At 44.0% G+C, this 18,091-nt stretch overlaps 2 protein-coding genes across 2 annotated transcripts; one reads left to right on the forward strand and one right to left on the reverse strand.

The window, feature by feature from the left end:
* Positions 1–504: 504 nt before the first annotated feature.
* On the forward strand, positions 505–2,147 carry LOC133920591 (uncharacterized). Its single transcript, XM_062365194.1, has 2 exons — positions 505–582; positions 709–2,147. The coding sequence occupies exon 2, from the start codon at positions 851–853 to the stop codon at positions 2,033–2,035; it is 1,185 nt and encodes a 394-aa protein (XP_062221178.1). The 5' UTR covers positions 505–582; positions 709–850; the 3' UTR covers positions 2,036–2,147.
* Positions 2,148–10,766: 8,619 nt separating this feature from the next.
* Positions 10,767–15,248, reverse strand: LOC133922251 (E3 ubiquitin-protein ligase SINAT5-like). The gene is made up of 3 exons (XM_062367494.1): positions 14,623–15,248; positions 11,775–12,161; positions 10,767–11,359 (listed from the first exon to the last, which is right to left on the reverse strand). Exons 1-3 carry the CDS (start codon positions 14,908–14,910, stop codon positions 10,997–10,999), a joined length of 1,038 nt encoding a protein of 345 aa, XP_062223478.1. The 5' UTR covers positions 14,911–15,248; the 3' UTR covers positions 10,767–10,996.
* Between the last annotated feature and the right edge of the window lie 2,843 nt (positions 15,249–18,091).

An 18,091-nucleotide genomic window follows, 5' to 3' on the forward strand; every position in this document is an offset into this window, starting at 1 on the left:
GAGTATTAGAGATGATTGAGATCTGTGGTTGCGAGTTAGAGGTGGTGGAGGCTGCGCGAGGCTAGTGCCATGTGCAAGCGTCTTAGGTGACGTGGAGGTCATGCACGATGACATGTTTGCATGGAGGCCACCCTAGCAGCAGCGCCCTCCTTCCCTTTAGGAGAGCTAAGATATGCAACCATTTCGATAACAATATATAAATGTATTGTGGGTCTTTAAATCCTTCCAGAGTCATACATGTGGTTGCGAGTTAGAGGTGGTGGAGGCTGCGCGGGGTTAGTGCCATGTGCAAGCGTCTTAGGTGATGTGGAGGTCATGCACGATGACATGTTTGCATGGAGGTCACCCTAGCAGCAGCGCCCTCCTTCCCTTTAGGAGAGCTAAGATATACAACCCTTTCAATAACAATATATAAATGTATTGTGGGTCTTTAAATCCTTTCAGAGTCATACCAATCCATTCTCTAACAAGTAGGGTGGCTTAGTTCCTTCTAAAATGTCCCCTGCGTCCCTAGAAACATCTCAGAACGAGTGTTTCACTGCCTTCTTCGTTTGGTGCCGTTCATAAACAAATCTCTCAAAGGTCGTAATTTCTTAGTACAAATCTTTTAGGTATAAACATATATATATGTCAATGCAACTATACGGTGTCCGGCTTATAAGCTAATGATCTCATACCAAGTTTTCTGATCATCCGATCCTTTTTCAGTGCTCGAAGTATTACATTTTCTGTTGTCTTCCTCTCGCCCAATTATCCGGACTCGTGACATCGGAAGCATCGAGGGAATCGTGTCGTCGGAACAGAGATGCGCGCCAAGGCAACGTAGCTTCCTCCGCCGCCGCCGGCCGCCATGTCCACGTCGGAGGTGCTCGGCAACGACGACCTTCTCGGCGAAATCCTCATCCGCCTGGTCTCCCCCACCAGCCTCGTCCGCGCCGCTCTAGTGTCCAAGCGATGGCTCCGCGGCACCTCCGGCCAAACCTTCCTCCGCTGCTTCCGCGCGCTCCACCCGCCCCGCCTCCTCGGCTTCTACATCTCCGGCGACGGCTTCCCGCGCCCAGAGTTCGTCCCGACGCCGACGCCTCAGCCTTCGGAGGCCGCCGCAGTTCATCGCGCCAACTTCGGGTTCGACGCCTTCGCCGAGTTCTCGTCGAGCGTCTGGGACTGCCGAAATGGCCGCGTCCTCTTCGAATTCGCCGAATGCTTCATCCTCGTCCGTTGCCCCGCTGTGCGCGCCCCACTGCGGTACCCTGACCAAGACATGTCCCTGCTCCCGCCGCAGCCGTCGACCTGGCCCGAGTCCCCCCACGCCATGCTCCTCCCTGACGACGGCGGCGACGACGCCTCGTGCTACCGTGTGGACATCCACCAATGGGGCCAGACGTCCTGCGCGCAGGTATCTGTCCTGCGGTCCGGCGCCTGGACTGTCCACTGCTCCGCCTGGGCTAAGCTCGCTAGTACGCTGGACAGGCCCATGATAACTCTTCTCGCCGGCGGCAAGCTCTACATGGTGACTGTGGCAGGGTACATCCTCGGGCTGGACCTGGCTTCCGCGAGCCTCTTCACCGTGGAGCTCCCGGAAGGCGTGGCGTACGACTATTACGGCAACCTTGTCCCCTGCCGGGGAGACGACTCTGTACTCTACCTCTTCCATGTGAAGGGAGATCAGCTCAGCGTCTGGCTCTGCAGAATGGACGACCGCGGCGGCGCCGGCACCGGCGGGTGGGTACTCAGGGAGACCATCTCCGTGAGCAAGATTTGCGGTGATCTCTTAAAGCAGGGATCGGAACCGGCGGATGGTGACACATCCACTGATGTGGTCGGCGTTGGGGATAACGCTGAGTTCGTGTTCTTGGAGCTGAGTCCCCATGGCGTCGTCGTTTACTTGCATCTTGGGACCAGAAAGGTGGAGAAGGTGCATCAAAGGGACCCGGACAACGATCACATCATACGTGTTCATCCATTCTTCATGGTCTGGCCTCCCGTCTTCCCAGCGCTAGATGCTCAAGAGGGTGAAGCAGTGCACCAAGAGTGATCATGGCGCTGGAACAAGGTTTGCCATCGGAGGCCGCGCCGTGCCGCAGTTGCGTGATCCTATATGTGTACTTTGTCTTGAACTGAATGAAATCGTTGAGAAACTGATGATGTTAAGATCACATGAGTTAGCGCTGGGCATTATGAGAATTTTGTTATCCCTAACCATGAGCTTTTCTGCTTTGGTTTCCTTTTTATTTTTTCAGCGTATAAACAGGAGCGGTATGAAAAGTAGTTTTCAGGGTATAAACTTGGATGCTAAAATTGTGATAAAAGATTCAGCTCACGGTTTCTTGTTTAAGGGTGTAAATTTCAATGCTTAAATTGGGGTTGATTTTGACCATTAAATTTTCAATGTTCATGCAAGATTCAGCACAAATGCGGAATTATACTTCGGTACAACAATTCACACCATCCACTACATGACTAGAAGTAGCTTGTACTGCAATTGCAAATATCAACTATTTCATGTCCGGCGGCATTGTTTGCTCTGATTTGGGTGCTTCTCTGTGTAACCTCTTCTCTTTTTGAGCCTGTGAAATTAGTAACTATGGTGTCTGATCTCTGTAACGAGGCAAGTCAGTCTGAAGGGCTACGGTTAGCAATTGTGCCTCGTTGTTGCCAGGGAGGGGATTGTGAGCATCAGGGCTTAGAGCTTGTTGGACGGGACTCGGGATCGAGGGGACGATATGGTGACGGGGATTTTGGGACGACGGGTGCAGTGGTAGTGACGCGAGAAGACGAAACGGCCACGGAATCTGCAGTCGCTTAGATATTACTAGCCTAGTTGGCGTCTCTATACCTTGTCCGTTTTTATTTTACTGTATAAAGCATGATAAAAAAAATAAAAAAATTAAGTTCACAAATTTTGTATATTTCAATATTTATTTATAAAATTATTAATGTTAAACATATTCAATTAATTATAGAGAAAATAATAGTACTTCTATGTATATACATAGTTTTAACATGTAGGTGAAAGTAATACTAATCTAAAAAATTTGTTTCATATTTTTTTGAGTTTTATATATTTTTCTTTGTATTTTAGATTTTTTCAGTCAATTTATTAATGTAACTAATATTTATTTTGATATTTTTTTAGAATTTTTTGAGAAAAAAAATACATATGTATGTATACGTATATATATACATACCTAGGCATACTGTAACAGTACCTACAGTAGTACGGCTTTGAGAGCTCGCGGATTCCGCCACCATTAATAGATAGTATTGATACGCTGTTGGCACTCCGTATGCTAATAAGACCAGGCTCACTGTACATGTAAGCTGTTGGAACGGTAGTTGACGATCCACATGCCGATATACAGTTATTTCTGCAAATATTAGAATTTAGATAATATTTATGCAATTTTTTAATAAGATAATATTATTTAAAAAAATCCAAAAAAAGTGTTGTTCAGCCGTGCCTCCTCCAGGTTCTCATGCTAACGCTTCACAGCAAAATACAGGACACCTTCTGGGCATTCAGCACCACCCGGTTCATGTGCAGCAAATCTGCTGTATTGGCCGCATTTTTCACCTTGCAATGTGTAGTAGTGCAGAGCCAACAGAAAACAAATAGAAAAATAGGTATTCCAGAGTGTTCCAATAAAACTGTACTGAGGTTGTTTTGTAGTGAACGTCTGAAACCAAGTGCACCGAATTATTGGCACATTGAACTGAACTCCAAATTGCACTCCAACAAATTGACAGTTGGGTTGGCCCTTGGCCCAAGACGAGAGAAGGGATATGCTACAAAAGAAACACAGGAGCTATGATCGGGCACATCGAAACAGAACACAGGGCAATGGCTTCCTCTTCCTTCCCCATGCTGCCTCCTCCCCAATTCCTATTCTTCTAATCCCAATCCCATACTTCTTCCCAGTCTACTGCTACTCCCAGTTCCTCATTATAATTCTCCTAATTTGTATCCTAAATTACTGTATCTGGTGTTAATTTGGCAATATATCACTTGTGCTTGCTATGAATCGGTATTCATTTGCTTGGATCGTAATAATATGTGCATTGGTGGCTCGGGTTATGCTCTCTCTCTCAACAAAGTAAAATGACAGCATCCATCTGAAAAAATTAAAACTTGAAGGATCACGATTAACAAGAAATGATAAGAAATTGCTTCATTTTGGCATCCATGCGAATGGGCTTATAGCCTGGTGGCAAACCTCAGGGTGGAGGGAGCTGGTCGGGGCTCGAGCCCCTGATCTCGCACACCCCGTCTAAAGCCTCCATCGAAGGCTCGGGAAGGGGACCCGGTGTTAATTTTTTTTAGCAGAATTGGACTGTATCAAAACATGAAAATAAATATACCAACTAAATATAATTTGCAATTCGGATGGTTCATCTGCTATTAGTATTACTGAAGAGTACTTGATCGAGAAGCTCAAGAAAACTCATCTACCAGAACAAATGATAAGATTGACTATGTACTTGCAGAAATTAAAAAGGAATGATACTCTGGTGACATATGTAGTGTTCCCCAATTTGTTTTGTGCTAACCCATTGCTAGAGGAATGCTAAAATGGTGATAGTTGTCTATTAAAGCTCCTCTGGAACATGTAACGAAGCTTACAGTCGAAGTGCATGAACTCACAGAAACATGTTAATTACTGGGACTCTAGTTCGTGTAAGGTTGTCAACTTCTTGAAGAACTGCGGATGGCGGTGGCAAGCTCTAGGGCCGGTGAGAGGGGCACGAACTACGGGCCTGGCGAATATGAGCTCCGCGTTCATCCCCATGCCCAGGGCCGTGATCTTCTGCCGACGGCGACCTCCTCCAAATCAGTAAGGTATGTGACCTCTTCATGCACACCAATTATTTGTTGTATTGCGATTTAGAATAAATTATTATATGGTTCAATTGTACAGCGTTAGTTCTAATTGGTTTCGTGCTCTGAATTATAATCTTGTGGTTCGCTCGTTAGTCTCTCATGGTTGTTATGATTGTAATTTTGATTTGTTTGGATAATGGTCACACTACAGTAGAATCATTAAAACAGATGGTGTGTTATAGACGGGTTTTACGACCTGTCACTGACAAAATTTTCTCGGACGGTTGCTAAAACAGAAACGTCTGTAACAAGACAGCCGTCTAGGTGTAATTGTACTTATAAACGGTTTTTATAATTCTGTTTGTTTGTATCATTCATATATAATATATACATATATGCGTCGTTTAGAAAAAACCGTATGCGATATTGTTGTAGACGGTTTCTTGTAAGATCCGTTTGCATCTGTACGATAGATACACACAGATTTTATGAAAACCGTTTGTATTTAAAGACCCACGAATTGTTTCAAATTTGATTGCTTGTCTCCGCTGGCTCTTTTGACTTTGCACACACACAACCCGCTTGTCTTCTATACTCTTTTGGCTTCGCACATGCACAACCCACTCATCTCTCCTTAATATAGGAGATTTTTATTTACCCACTTACAGGAACTTTTAGTTCAATCTTACACTTATAAATTTGAAGTATTTTCAGATACCCCTTGGATCTATATATCGCGTTGACTGTCACACATGTGCGCCACTTGGTCGTGGATCGTGTTGCGTGGCTCTGTCAGCTCGTCCAGCATGATGAGCGTGTGTTTTGGCTCCTCTCCATAACTCTCCATGGTGAAAGTGCATCTAGGCGACTAAATGGGTTTTGGCTTATTGATGACAAAATGATTAAGAAATTAATATGTTTATCGAAACTATGAACAGGTCTTAGTCTCAATTGTGAAGACTCACGACGATTGATGCCCCTCGAAAAGAAAAGAGAAGCAATGTGTAGTACTCAATAGGATTTAAATTGTTCTACCTTTGAAATTGAGTCTAGGTTAGCCGTACTATTAAGAGGGTTGCATTTGTTAGCTTTCATGGTGTCTCAATGCTCAAAATAATCTTTTAGAACCAATAGTTGAGAGACACATTCACCCACGGACACCGAGAAATATTGGTAGAGTATACTGAGTCCGGAGTCTCCGGTGTTCACCAGATACTCTGGTCCTCAGTGTTTAGGCCGGAGTCTCCGAGAAAGACTCCGCCAGAAAAGCCTCGGTTCCGAATATTTTTAATTGTCCGGAGTCTCCGGTGTTCACCGGACACTCCGGTAGTTGGTGAATTTTTGGCTGGAGTCTCCAAGGAAGACTCCGCTAGGGGTCACTCGGTTAAGCATTTATTTTTGATAGAAAAAGGCTGGAGTCTCCAGTGTTCACCGGATACTCCGGTAGGAAAATGTTTTTGGCCGGAGTCTCCGAGAGATACTCCGCCAAGGGTCGCTCGGTTAGCATCTATTTTAAAAGACCGGAGTCTCCGGTGTTCACCAGATACTCTGGTACCTGGGGAGGCCGGAGAGTCTGGCAAGTCTCCGGACTTTCTCTCTGTGGTAACTAAGTCTGGGCTGGAGACTCCGGTGTTCACCGGAGACTCCGGCAGTTTAACAGATCCGTAACGGCTAGTTCTAACACAGTTCTAACACCGTTCTGACGCCGTTTTGGATTTTAGACCGGAGACTCCGGTGTTCACAGGATACTCGGGGGTAGGTTTGTTAGAACAGTAACGGCTAGTTTTTTAGGGTGAGCTATATATACTCTGGCACCCCCAAACATTAATGGCTTGTTGTTGCTACTGAACTCCACTTTCACAAAACTTCCCAAGAGCATTTAAAAACCCTCCAAACATCTCTAGTGCCTAGTTTTGCGTCAAATTCGAGAGATTGTTTTTGAAGTGAAGTTGAGTCAATTGAGCATTGAGTTCATCATCGAGCATACATTGTGATCATTTCTCTTGGAGCCTTATGCTCTTAGACGGCAAGGCGTCGCCTGTAGAGCACCCAATCATTGTGGAGTGCCACGGAAAGTTTGTAATCGACATCGACTTGAGTAACAAAATTCTAGTTTGATCTTTGTGGTCGCTAGAGGATAATAGGGTTGGAAAAGACCCGGCTCTTTATGAGCTCCTCTACGGAGACGTAGGCATTTCTTTGTGAGGTGGTCGAACTCCGGGATAACCTCTTGTCTCATCATTTGTGCAATTTAAACTAGTTGTGTAGTCTCGGAATTTTTCCCATATAATTAGTTTTGTGATCATCTTGCTAGTATCTCTTATTGTTTAAGCATTGTGCTGATATTAGAACTAGTGTCACTTTTTAGACCTTAGTTCTACTTGCTTAACTTCAGTTGTTCTAGAGTTCCTGTATAGTGAAAGGACATTGATGTCGCCTAGAGGGGGTGAATAGGCGTTTTTACAAAAATTCAACCCTTTTTACCATTGGCCTAAACTTGCAGCGGAATATAAACTAACGGTTTTTTTCACAAGTGAAAAACCAAAATATGCTATGCTCAACTAGTGCACAATCACCCTAAATAAGTGTGGAAATTACAATCCTAAGGTGACAAAAATTACTCAATTCTAGCGAGAGATATGCAATAAAACTTAAATTGAAAAAGGCTGAAAACACTGTTCATATGCCTGAGATTACTGTTTATCCGGAGTCTCCAGCGTAGTCCAGATACTCCGGTGTGTACAGGTCCGGAAACTCCGGTAAAGTCCGGATTCTCTGGTTTCTGTACAGAACAGAGCCCGAAACTGAATAAAATTAATGAGTGGAGAGTTCTAGCTCCAACCAAGTGATGTCGTGTGTTTCTGGAGATAATTACAAGTAGATCCACGGAGAACCTTCACTCAAATACACACAAACAAGTAGATCGAGCAATATACGCAAAGATTTGAGCAAGAACTTAAAAGTAAGGAAACAAGAGAGGAGACACAAAGATTTGTTTCCCGAAGTTCGGATTCACCACCGTGAATCCTACGTCTCCGTTGACGAAGCTCCAATGAGCCGGGTCTCTTTCAACCGCTTTCCTCGATCCACTCTTGATTTCTTCCATTGCGGAGGCGAAATCGAGCCTTTCACAAACTTTCGCGGTAACCCACAACCTTGGGTGCTCGTCGGCGACGCCTAGCCACCTAGGAGGCTTCACCTCCAAGAGTAACAAACACGACAACAAACTTCTTACCGAGAACTCAAGTGCTCAAGAATGGATTTCACTCACTTGCACTCAATCTTCCAATCTCTCAACCCAACTCACTTTTCTTCTCAAATCACACACTAGAATGGAGTGGGAGAGGTTCTTTTGGCTCTAAAAATGTGTTCTTTCGTGCCCCTTGCAGCAGCCCCAAAGGATGGGGTGAGTGGGGTATAAATAGCCCACTCCAAAGAACTAGCTGTTGCTGTTCTGACACGCCTACCCCGGAGTATCCGGTGAACACCGGAGTATCCGGTCTCAATTCTAAAAACGGCGTCAGAACGGTCTTAGAATGTGTCAGAACTAGCCGTTATGCCTTTTCTGGACTTTTACCGGAGTATCCGGCCTACACCGGAGTCTCCGGTCGGCACTTAACACAGAAAACAACCCTGGAGACTTCCCGGAGTCTCCGGCCACTCCAGGTACCAGAGTATCCGGACTTCACCGGAGTCTCCGGCCTTTCCATGTACCGGAGTATCCGGCCTACACCGGAGTCTCCGGCCACAGCACAGCTGACCTCCGAAAAACGGCGATAACTTTTGATCTCGGAGTCCGATTTCGACGATTTTGGACTCTATGGAAAGCTTATTCAGAGGGCTACACATCCCAACTGAATTCATGACCTAAAATACATAGGATCAAACTAGGAACACTCCAAAACCCATTTTGGACACTTCCGTTCTTCCCGCTCCGGACTCTTAACGACAAACTCTCACTTTGGGTTTGGTTGGGAACTCTTGAGCACTGAGACGCGACAATTAGCTCACGTTGCATCCCTCTTAATAGTGCGGCATACCTAGACTCAATTTCAAAGATAAAACACATTTGAACCAATTTGAGCCTTTTAAATACTTTCAAGTACCGCTTCTTACTTTCAAACCTTTGAGGGTTGCTAACTTCCATAACATCTTCGCTCCATCTATTCTTGATTCCTCATGTGATTGATGCGAATCACTCATAGCTTCTCATGGCCTTGCACGGTCCATTGACGCAAAGTTTCACTCGCTCTTCACCATCGCCTTGGTCCTTCGGTGCCAAGCCATTTGCTTGCCCTTCACCACCGGATGGTCCGTCGCAGTCGAGTCTTGCTTGCCCTTCACCGTCTTGCCATAGAAAACCATTTTGTATTCGACATCTTCAGAGAATTCACTTTTTCATATATGGAGTCCACTTTTGTTCTTCACTCTTGGCATATATGATTTCAATTCAACTTATGCCTTCTTATGGATCCTAACCCCAACTCACTCTCAAGCGCAAAGCAAATAGGTTAGTCCATAAAACCTAAATGACAATATTTATACCTTAAGTTACTTGATCTCCACAAATAACTTATTAGCCTTCATGCATATTGTCAATCTTCATATAGAACCTAACCCCACTCATTCTTAAACACATAGCACACAGGTTAGTCCATAAAACTCTATTGACAAGTCATACCTTTAGTTACTTGATCTCCACAAGTAACTTAGCCTTCAAGCTTATTGCCAGTCTTATTGAGCTTCTTCTTCTTCTTATGAGCATCATCAAAATCTCAATGGCTTTTAATGCAATTCTTTGGACTCATGGCATTTCTCAAAGAATCCATGATTCATCATTTATGCATCTCCTATGGAATAACCTAATAGCAATTCTCAATATGATTGTTAGTCCATAGGCATTGTCATCACTTACCCGAGCATCACCTAGAGCTCATTCATCTTGATGCATTTTCAATCTCCACATTTACCTAGAGCTCATGCATATCTCTTATCCATGCATCACCTATGGAACAACCTACTAACAAACTCAACACCATTGTTAGTCCATAGGTATTGTCATTAATTACCAAAACCACACATAGAGGCTAGATGCACTTTCATATAGTTCGGAGACTCCGGACTAGACTGGAGTATCCAACCTTCACCGGAGTATCCGGCATCTGTTTAATCCACTAGTTAGTTTTAATTTTCAGAAAAGTCTATTCACCCCCACTCTAGGCATCTTTAAGTACATTCACATGGCTCAGCTCCCCTGCATCATGCTCCCCTCCCAATCTTGTCGCCCCTACACTGCTCATCCACCTAGCGCCCCTGCCATCAACCGCCACCCCTCGCCAAGACCTCCGTTGTCGCCCCTCCCCCGTCAACTACCCCTCTCTTAGCCACCAGATACACCGGATTCAAAGGTGGTGACCGCGGGATTCGACACCTCTATCAAGGTCTGTCACCCCTCCTTCCGCCTTCGAATCTGACGTATCAGGTAGCTGAGGGAGGGGCGGTGGACAGGGGAGGGGCGCTGGGTGAATGAGTAGCGCAAGGGTGCTAGGGCAATGAGCTTGGGAGGGGAGCACAATGCAAGGGAGGTAAGCTGTTAAGAGCTATGAAGAGGAGCCAAGACACACGCCCGTCACGCCGAACGAGCTAACAGAGACCACACAGCATGATCTATGGCGCACACATATGACAATCAAAATGATAAATGAATCTAAGAGGTATTTAAAAATACTTCAAATTTACATATGTAAGTCTGAACTGAAAATTTTTATGAGTAGATAAATGACCTTCCTGTCAAGTGTGTTTTTGCAATTTCCCCAAAAAAAGGGAATAAAATATGGCCAGTTACTGTTCAACGGTTGTAAGTCCAGACACGACCAATACACTGAAACAGACACTGCATGCACAAAATTATAGTCGAGATCTCAAAATGATAAAAGATACACCAATCAATCTGACAATCGCTGATCATGTTATTCATGAGAATTAGTCACAGCCCACAAGCTACACTCGTATTTTCATGATCCTCCCAACAATACGCTCTACTAATTTAGGGCAGGCCGCAAATGGCGGATTGGCAGGACAATGAAAATAACAAAACACAAATTACAGAGAAACACACACAAGCACATCAACCGTATAAATCTACAGCTGCATCAATCCTTTTTCTGGTTATTGAGTTCAGCTGAACAGATTAGGAATGCAGGCTCCTGAGTCGGGATTCTGCTGTTCCTTACAGATACGGCCCGTGACCCGCAGTTTCAACTCTTTCCTGTCTCCACCTGAGAAGAAGAGAGCCATGTTGCGCTGAATTATTAGGCCGTCATGGCTATCCCTAACCTTCCGGTGGCTGTCCCGGATGCTGCGGGGAGTGCCCTCCCATATCATCTTCCTGCCATTTGCTCCAACCTCAAGGCTATAGCTGTAGTTCCTTGCATCATTTTCGTCGCCCATAAAACGGAGGAAAGCCATGTATACTGGTGCCATTCCAAGCTGGAAAGCCTCGAAGTGCAAGCAGAAGTACTGCCCAAAACAATGGAAAACCTAGAGATAGACTATAGTATTAGATTAATATCACTTGATTTGTACATGGATAAAGCATAATTTTCTTCTATCATGCTATTAGAATGTCATGGGAAAATCTTGCTTTATTAGCTGCATGCATTGAACAAGTTTTTTAAAAAAAAAACTTTAGTAATTTCAATGAGGGATGTCAGAGATCACTGAAGGTGGAATTAGTAAACATCTGCACTGATATAAATTTGAATGAAACTGGTAAAAACAAGGCAATCAAGCTACCAAGAAAGCAGCAGCAGCAGCAGCAGCAACAACAAAGCCTTTGTCCCAAGTAAGTTAGAATAGGCTAGAGATGAAACCCACAAGATCCAACTAAAAAGATGATGAGAAAACAATAAATTGTGTACTCAATCAAAAACCATGAACATAAATGGATACTTACGGTTAGCATCCAGGTTGCATTTTCGACCTCTCTTGGGTTGGACTTGACATAGCGGTGATTAAATGTGCACCCAGAGTGCATGTCAACTTTATGGTCGTCTCTTAGATGCGCAACAAGAAAAGGAATATCCCCTAGAACTGAGCATTCAGAGCCCGCATATGGGCAGTTGTATGGCCTAAAATTGCACTGTGATTCATGCTTGAGTTTGCTATAGTATGGGAAGACCTCTAGACAACCGAGGGAGTAGTATTTGCAGGGAAGCTCAAGTGATTCAGCCACTTTTTCCAATGCCAAACACCTGATGTCACCAAGCTCCTGTCGACAGGTTGGGCAGCGGTTGTGCACCCGGGTTTTGCAGGTTGAACAAATAGTATGACCATTTTGGCACTGCAACAAATAAAAAATATTTAGTCGATTACAAACTATTACTTGTGCTGAATCATGACTTACAAATGTTGAACTTAGAAAAATCAAAGTTTCATGGAGTGAATTATACTCACTCAGTCCAAAAAATGTAAGGTGTGCACACATTTCAAAATTCAAACCTTGTAAATTTTGACCAACAATTAGGCTAACTATATATGAGTTTAGTAATACAAAGTGGTACAAATAGATTCATATTTCAATGACATTCCTATGGTTATAATTTTGTAACTAGTAACAATGTCACAAGAGAAATTTATGGTAAAAGTTCAACTTAGAAGACCTTGACAAATCAAAACACCTTATAAAAATGGACATAGGGAGTAGTTACTAGGATGTATGGTTTCACTCACATAAATTCTTCAGGACAAGAAAGGCAAGAATTAGAAAGAAAAAAAACTGTGTCAGCGAACATATTTTTCAATAAATTTCATATTTTTCAATAAAAATTGAAAAAATGGGAAATGTCGTATCAAATCCACATGTCTGATGAATGTTTATATCATGCATATGAAATTGTGTGCCCACGGATTCATTTCTAAAAGCTTTCTGTATTATAACACAAGACTCTGACCACACAGCAAAATTTTGTAGGTGAGTAGGTTTGGTTTTTAACAGGTGTACAGGACAGAGTGCTTGATTTCAGAATTCTAAAAGGCTTGAAGTAAGCTAACTAGTAGCAGCACAACACACCACAAAAACCTCAATGCACTTACTCAAATATGCAACTAAACAACTGTTTTCATGTAGACCCTAATGTCCCATATCACCGATACAAGAAACTCTTGTGTCCTCAAACATGTTATTACCTCATTTTCCAAATTGTCACAATATGTTAGGATAGTCAATATATAAAAAAAACAAAAAAAAACATACTGGTACAGTCCATTGAGTAAGAGGGACCAATATGATTCTTGCTATTGGCCAGATTATTTATAAAAACTATGCACAAAACTTCCACAAACAGATCTCAGTAAAGGAGCTCAAGAACAAAATTATCACTGAAGTACTAAATCAACAGATGCATGCATGATCAGCAGCTAAACTGAAGAAGAGAGCATCATAAGGCAACACAAACCTATTAATCAACATTGTGACTGACCAATTCTGAGCCAAACATAGCAACATGGTTGAATTAATTTTGTCATATTTCTGTCTTAGAAAAAAATAACCACCAACATGATGCGATATTTGGTCAAGTATCATAATACACGCATCAAACCTGAAACCACAATATTTGAAGATTAATGTGCTAATACACTCTAAGTGGAACTTGAAAGCAGGGGAGGAAATTATGTCAAGAATGCTTGTTTACAAATATTCAGTTTTAGAAACTGCACAAATATTCAGTAGAATGTTTGTTTACAAAATATTAAGTTTTGGAAAAGATAAGATACGACGTAAGAACCACACATTACAAGTACTCCAACACATAATTTTGTTACTTGTAGAAAATCCTAACGATAAAGTGTGCCATACAGCAAAAAGCGTAGCAGTAAATAGAAGAACAATTGATAAACTTAAACTAAAAGATCTTTTGCAGTTCCCAAACCTTGCTCTACACTTGTGTCTGGGCATGCAAACATGCAAACAAGACATCCTTAAGGGATCAAATTAGAAATGCAAACCCTTTGTTAATAGATATAGAAGGGCACAAATGAACAGTTTTAAAGGATCCAACATTTCGAGAACATCTACCCCAAGAATCATTCTTGCTTCCCAGTGTTAGCTTCCACTACCAGGCATCTAATACCATGAATGAGAGCCTCAGAGTCAAGAAAAGAATCAAGGCCAGGCTACATCAAACCTGGTCATCGGTTAATGCTCTGCCGCACATATCAATTCCAGACACAAGCATAAATTCACAAAGAAGAAAAAGAGGTACTACTAGATATGGTACCTGATTTGGTTCTCAAACACACAGCATCAACTAAACACGTTGTGTTAACTAAAAGAGTAGGAAACTAATTGTCTTATCTATCAGAACAACAAATTATCGTTTCAAGTGCAAAATTGACGAATCCCCATATCCCATAATTCTCTATATCTAAGCTGCATTACAAAGTAAGCTAAAAAATATCTATATCTAAGCTGCATTACACAGTATGCTCAAAAAATATTGGTCGAATCGGAGCATCAATAGAGCTCATGGGCACGCACTTTTGCTAGTTCAAGAAGCAAAGTTATTCCCTTAAGTTAAATGTATAAATTGCTCCCAAGCCTTTTGGCAGAAAGATTGTGCCGGATTAAGCAGCCAAGTCTCCCCCGAATCAAGAACCAAGGCACAAGTAACAAAGATCGTATCTTGCGCGCACCAGATCACGCAACGCAATCCCCACGAGGCTAGGCAAAGATCAACGCAATCCCGAAAGACTGGGCCAAGATCCCGAAAAGAAGGCAAGAAACGAATCGGGGCGGCGCGGACCTGGTGGATGGGCGGGTACATGGAGTTGGTGCAAACGGGGCACTCGAGCAGCTCGTGCACGCCCGTGCCCGGCGATATCAGCGGCCCCGCGGTCGCCGGGCCCGCACCCCCGCCGCGGTCGGAGACGACGACCACGTTCACGGCCGCCGACGCCGCCGCGCTACCGGCGGCGGAGGACGACTTGAGGAACGGGCGCGGGAGCTGCTGGGGCGGCACAGCGGGGGCGTCGTCGTCGTCGTCGTCCACACCGTCGGAGTAGGACACGCATTCGATCCTGTCCAGCTCCATGGCTCGCAATCAGATCGAGCCGAATCTCGCCGGGCTTTGGCGGGTCAACTCGGGGTCCGGATTCTCTCTCCCCCTCCTCGCGTGGGATCGGGGTTCTTGAACAAGCTGCTCCTCCAAGAACTCGAACTCGACGGGCTGCGGGTCGCGAGAGAGGGGAGCAGAGGATGATGGCGAAGGGAATTGGGGAGAAGGGGGGAGGAAGAGGGGCCTTCGTTGTGTTGTCTGGGGGGTGGCGGCGGGTGGTGGTGGGGCACTTCACTGTGGTATGATTATGCTATGGGGTACATGGCCTGGCAGCGCTTTTGCTACGGTTTTTCGGGTGGTTTTATTGCGGGGCTCTGGGGAGGTGATGGTGCGGTGCACGTTCAAATTTAAACTTGTTGCCCGGAAGAGGGAGGAGGACAGCGGGTGTGGGGTGGCCGTCGAGGACAACCGGCGCGACGCGGTGCCCATATAGCATCGTGGATTAGAAATAAAGGGATAAATAGTATTTATATAAGCAAGATTTTTAAAGATATTGAGAAGAAGTATATTAATATTATTTTTTTATTCTCTCTTCTATAAACAGTGTTTAGATAAGTAAGATTTGTAAATATACAGAGGGGAAGCATATTGACATTATTTTTTTCTCTCTTCTTTAAACAATGTTTATATAAGTAGGATTTTTAAAGATGCAGAGAAAAAGCATATTAGCATCATTTTTTTCTCTCCTCTTTATGGTTTTGTCAGCCTAAGCCTCTCTTCTTTCACTAAATTATGTTTAAACCTAGATACCTGTTACCTTTTTCTTACACTAAAGATATCATATCATGCATCATTAAATTTGCCACCATCAATCACCACACCTTCGGAATTGTAAGAAAAAAAATCTTATTGTGCTCTTGAAATGTGAATAATGCATTCTCAAATTAGAAATCGTATGACAACAATAAAGACCATATATTAACAAATGCTAGCATGCTTGTCGAGAGACAAAGGACATCGACATGAGACATAACGATAGAAAAGACGGGGAGGGAGGGAGGGGAAGCGGGCATCTCATGTGATGAAGATTTAAGGCGATACATGCTCAAACTACGTGTTGATGCTACTGACTCGAACTACTCTTTATTATAATCTAGGGGATTAAGACCGTTAGATGAGACTTACGTAGGCAACAATGCTTGCTCATTAGCGACTAGTCAGTAGCATGCCTGCAACCATGACACTACACAAATGTGCAGCTTAGCTCTATTAATATAAAGGGACAAACATCCAATAGCGTGGGAGGATACAATATGCAAAGCAAACAAGCACAAAAAGGTTAAATGCACAGCATTTAATGCATATGTGTAACAAATACCAAGCAATCACACTCATTCTTCACATTTCTGCCTTTCTTACCTTCGTCCTCTCCCCGATCTAGTGGCATAGCTTAATCCGGGCCAAAATGAGCATGGAAACCCTCTTAAAAAAGATAAATTCATAATATACCACTGCATAACTGTCTAATCCATAATATATCATTCATTGGAAGGATGACATGTGGGACTTGAACCCACATGCCATCGATACAATAATGACATATAAGGAACATAGCAAGTTATTCAGTGGCAAATTATGAAATCTCTCTTTAAAAAATACTCTTCGTTTTAAAATATAGGACGTATTAAGATTTTAAAAAAGTAAAACTTCATAAATTTTGACAAACAATTAATCAAATTATGTGCATACTTAATGTAAAAAATATATCAATAGATTAGTATTTTAGACATCTTTTAATAAGATAATTATTTCCTAGCAATTGGTAATGTATTGTAAGAGAAATTAATGGTCAAAGTATACTTTGGAACACTTTCTTTAATTCTAATACACCATGTAAAAAAAATAGAGGAAGTACTTAATTTCACTAGTCAAGTGCCAAGAAGATACTAACCTGCCACCCTCTCTTTTCTACGCTCCACCAACCTCCAACAATCACTTTGCATACCCTCATTCGCATCCTCAAGTTTCTTCCTCTGTGTTGTGAATGATCGGTTCACCGCCACTACCATGGGTGGTTACTGTTCCACCACCCATTAGGGAGGGTGCCTCCCCAACAGGCACATATACATCATGTATTTATGTAACACAACATCAAGGAATCAAGGAATCAAATCATTATATTCTACACTATCTACTATGTTCAATCTCTCGATCTCTCTTTACTTCAATATGTTATCGGCACTTTGCTCTCCAAATCGTTAATCAGCCACAACTATAGATTGGATGAACACCGGCGGAGCAACAGAGAACCAAGGCAAACAACAAAGAATAGAGGACACAAGTACATCGACAGTGAGCCATAGAGTCAACTAATCTTCTTTTCCCTAGAGTTCTTCGCTCCCTTGTCTCCACTCGACGCTCCGTCGGGCCCCATCAGCATGTGTGGCACCCATGATGGTTGCAATGACCTACCCAAGGGGCGGCCCAAAGCCAGCAAGATCTTGTGTCAGCGGCGACCATGGCCGCCCTCCATGGTGCCGACTCTATATGGGCGCAATGCGCGCACACGACCTCATGGACGAATCACTCCGGTCGTGCCTCTCAATAAGAGGTTGTGCCACACGGCGATGCCAGCGATCCTCGGCCTTGCCTCCCTCCGGATCTTGACATCGGTGGCCATGCCTCCCTCTAGAGGTCCTCCTTCCGAAGCTGACCAAACCAGCAGCAATCTGTCCAAAGGCAGTATGCCTGAGCCGACCATGGCCCTATGGCAACCTGCCTAGCCACATCAGCTGTGAGATTTGCCCACGCCAGCCTCGGCCCGACTGATGCGACTCAGCTTGCATGTGCCAGCCTTTGCTCAACAGCGAGATTTGGCTTCCCGATTTGGCTTGGCGGCCTATGCCTCCACCGAACGATGACCTTCCATGCCGGCGAGGTGGCAGGCGGCCACGTACTAGAACTAGTGACGATTGCCATATGGGTGGCTATGACCTCTCCCTTGCATGCCCTCACTGACGACGGCCTGCCCGAGCGCAGCGTAGGCTAGCAGACGCGGTGGCGGCTCGCCCTCCTTCCTGGTGGTGGCGGCACCACAGGGACGAGTGGGGCGGTTAGGGTTACCGGTCCCTTCCCCCCACCGTTTTATATGGTCCCCCCCCCCCTCACCCACTAGGCCGACTAGGCCTCATCCCAGGTTGGTTTGGCTCATTCGGCC

The sequence above is a fragment of the Phragmites australis genome, chromosome 6 (genome assembly GCF_958298935.1).
Source record: "Phragmites australis chromosome 6, lpPhrAust1.1, whole genome shotgun sequence".
In the NCBI taxonomy this organism is placed as follows: domain Eukaryota; kingdom Viridiplantae; phylum Streptophyta; class Magnoliopsida; order Poales; family Poaceae; genus Phragmites; species Phragmites australis.

Excerpts from the sequence above, each read along its gene's own strand:
- LOC133920591 (XM_062365194.1), top strand. The coding sequence starts at position 851 with ATGTCCACGTCGGAGGTGCTCGGCAACGACGACCTTCTCGGCGAAATC.
- LOC133922251 (XM_062367494.1), bottom strand. The coding sequence starts at position 14,910 with ATGGAGCTGGACAGGATCGAATGCGTGTCCTACTCCGACGGTGTGGAC. Across the intron at positions 12,162-14,622 it reads TGTACCCGCCCATCCACCAG|TGCCAAAATGGTCATACTAT; the intron begins GTCCGCGCCGCC and ends TATTTGTTGCAG. Across the intron at positions 11,360-11,774 it reads ATGCAACCTGGATGCTAACC|GTTTTCCATTGTTTTGGGCA; the intron begins GTAAGTATCCAT and ends GTCTATCTCTAG.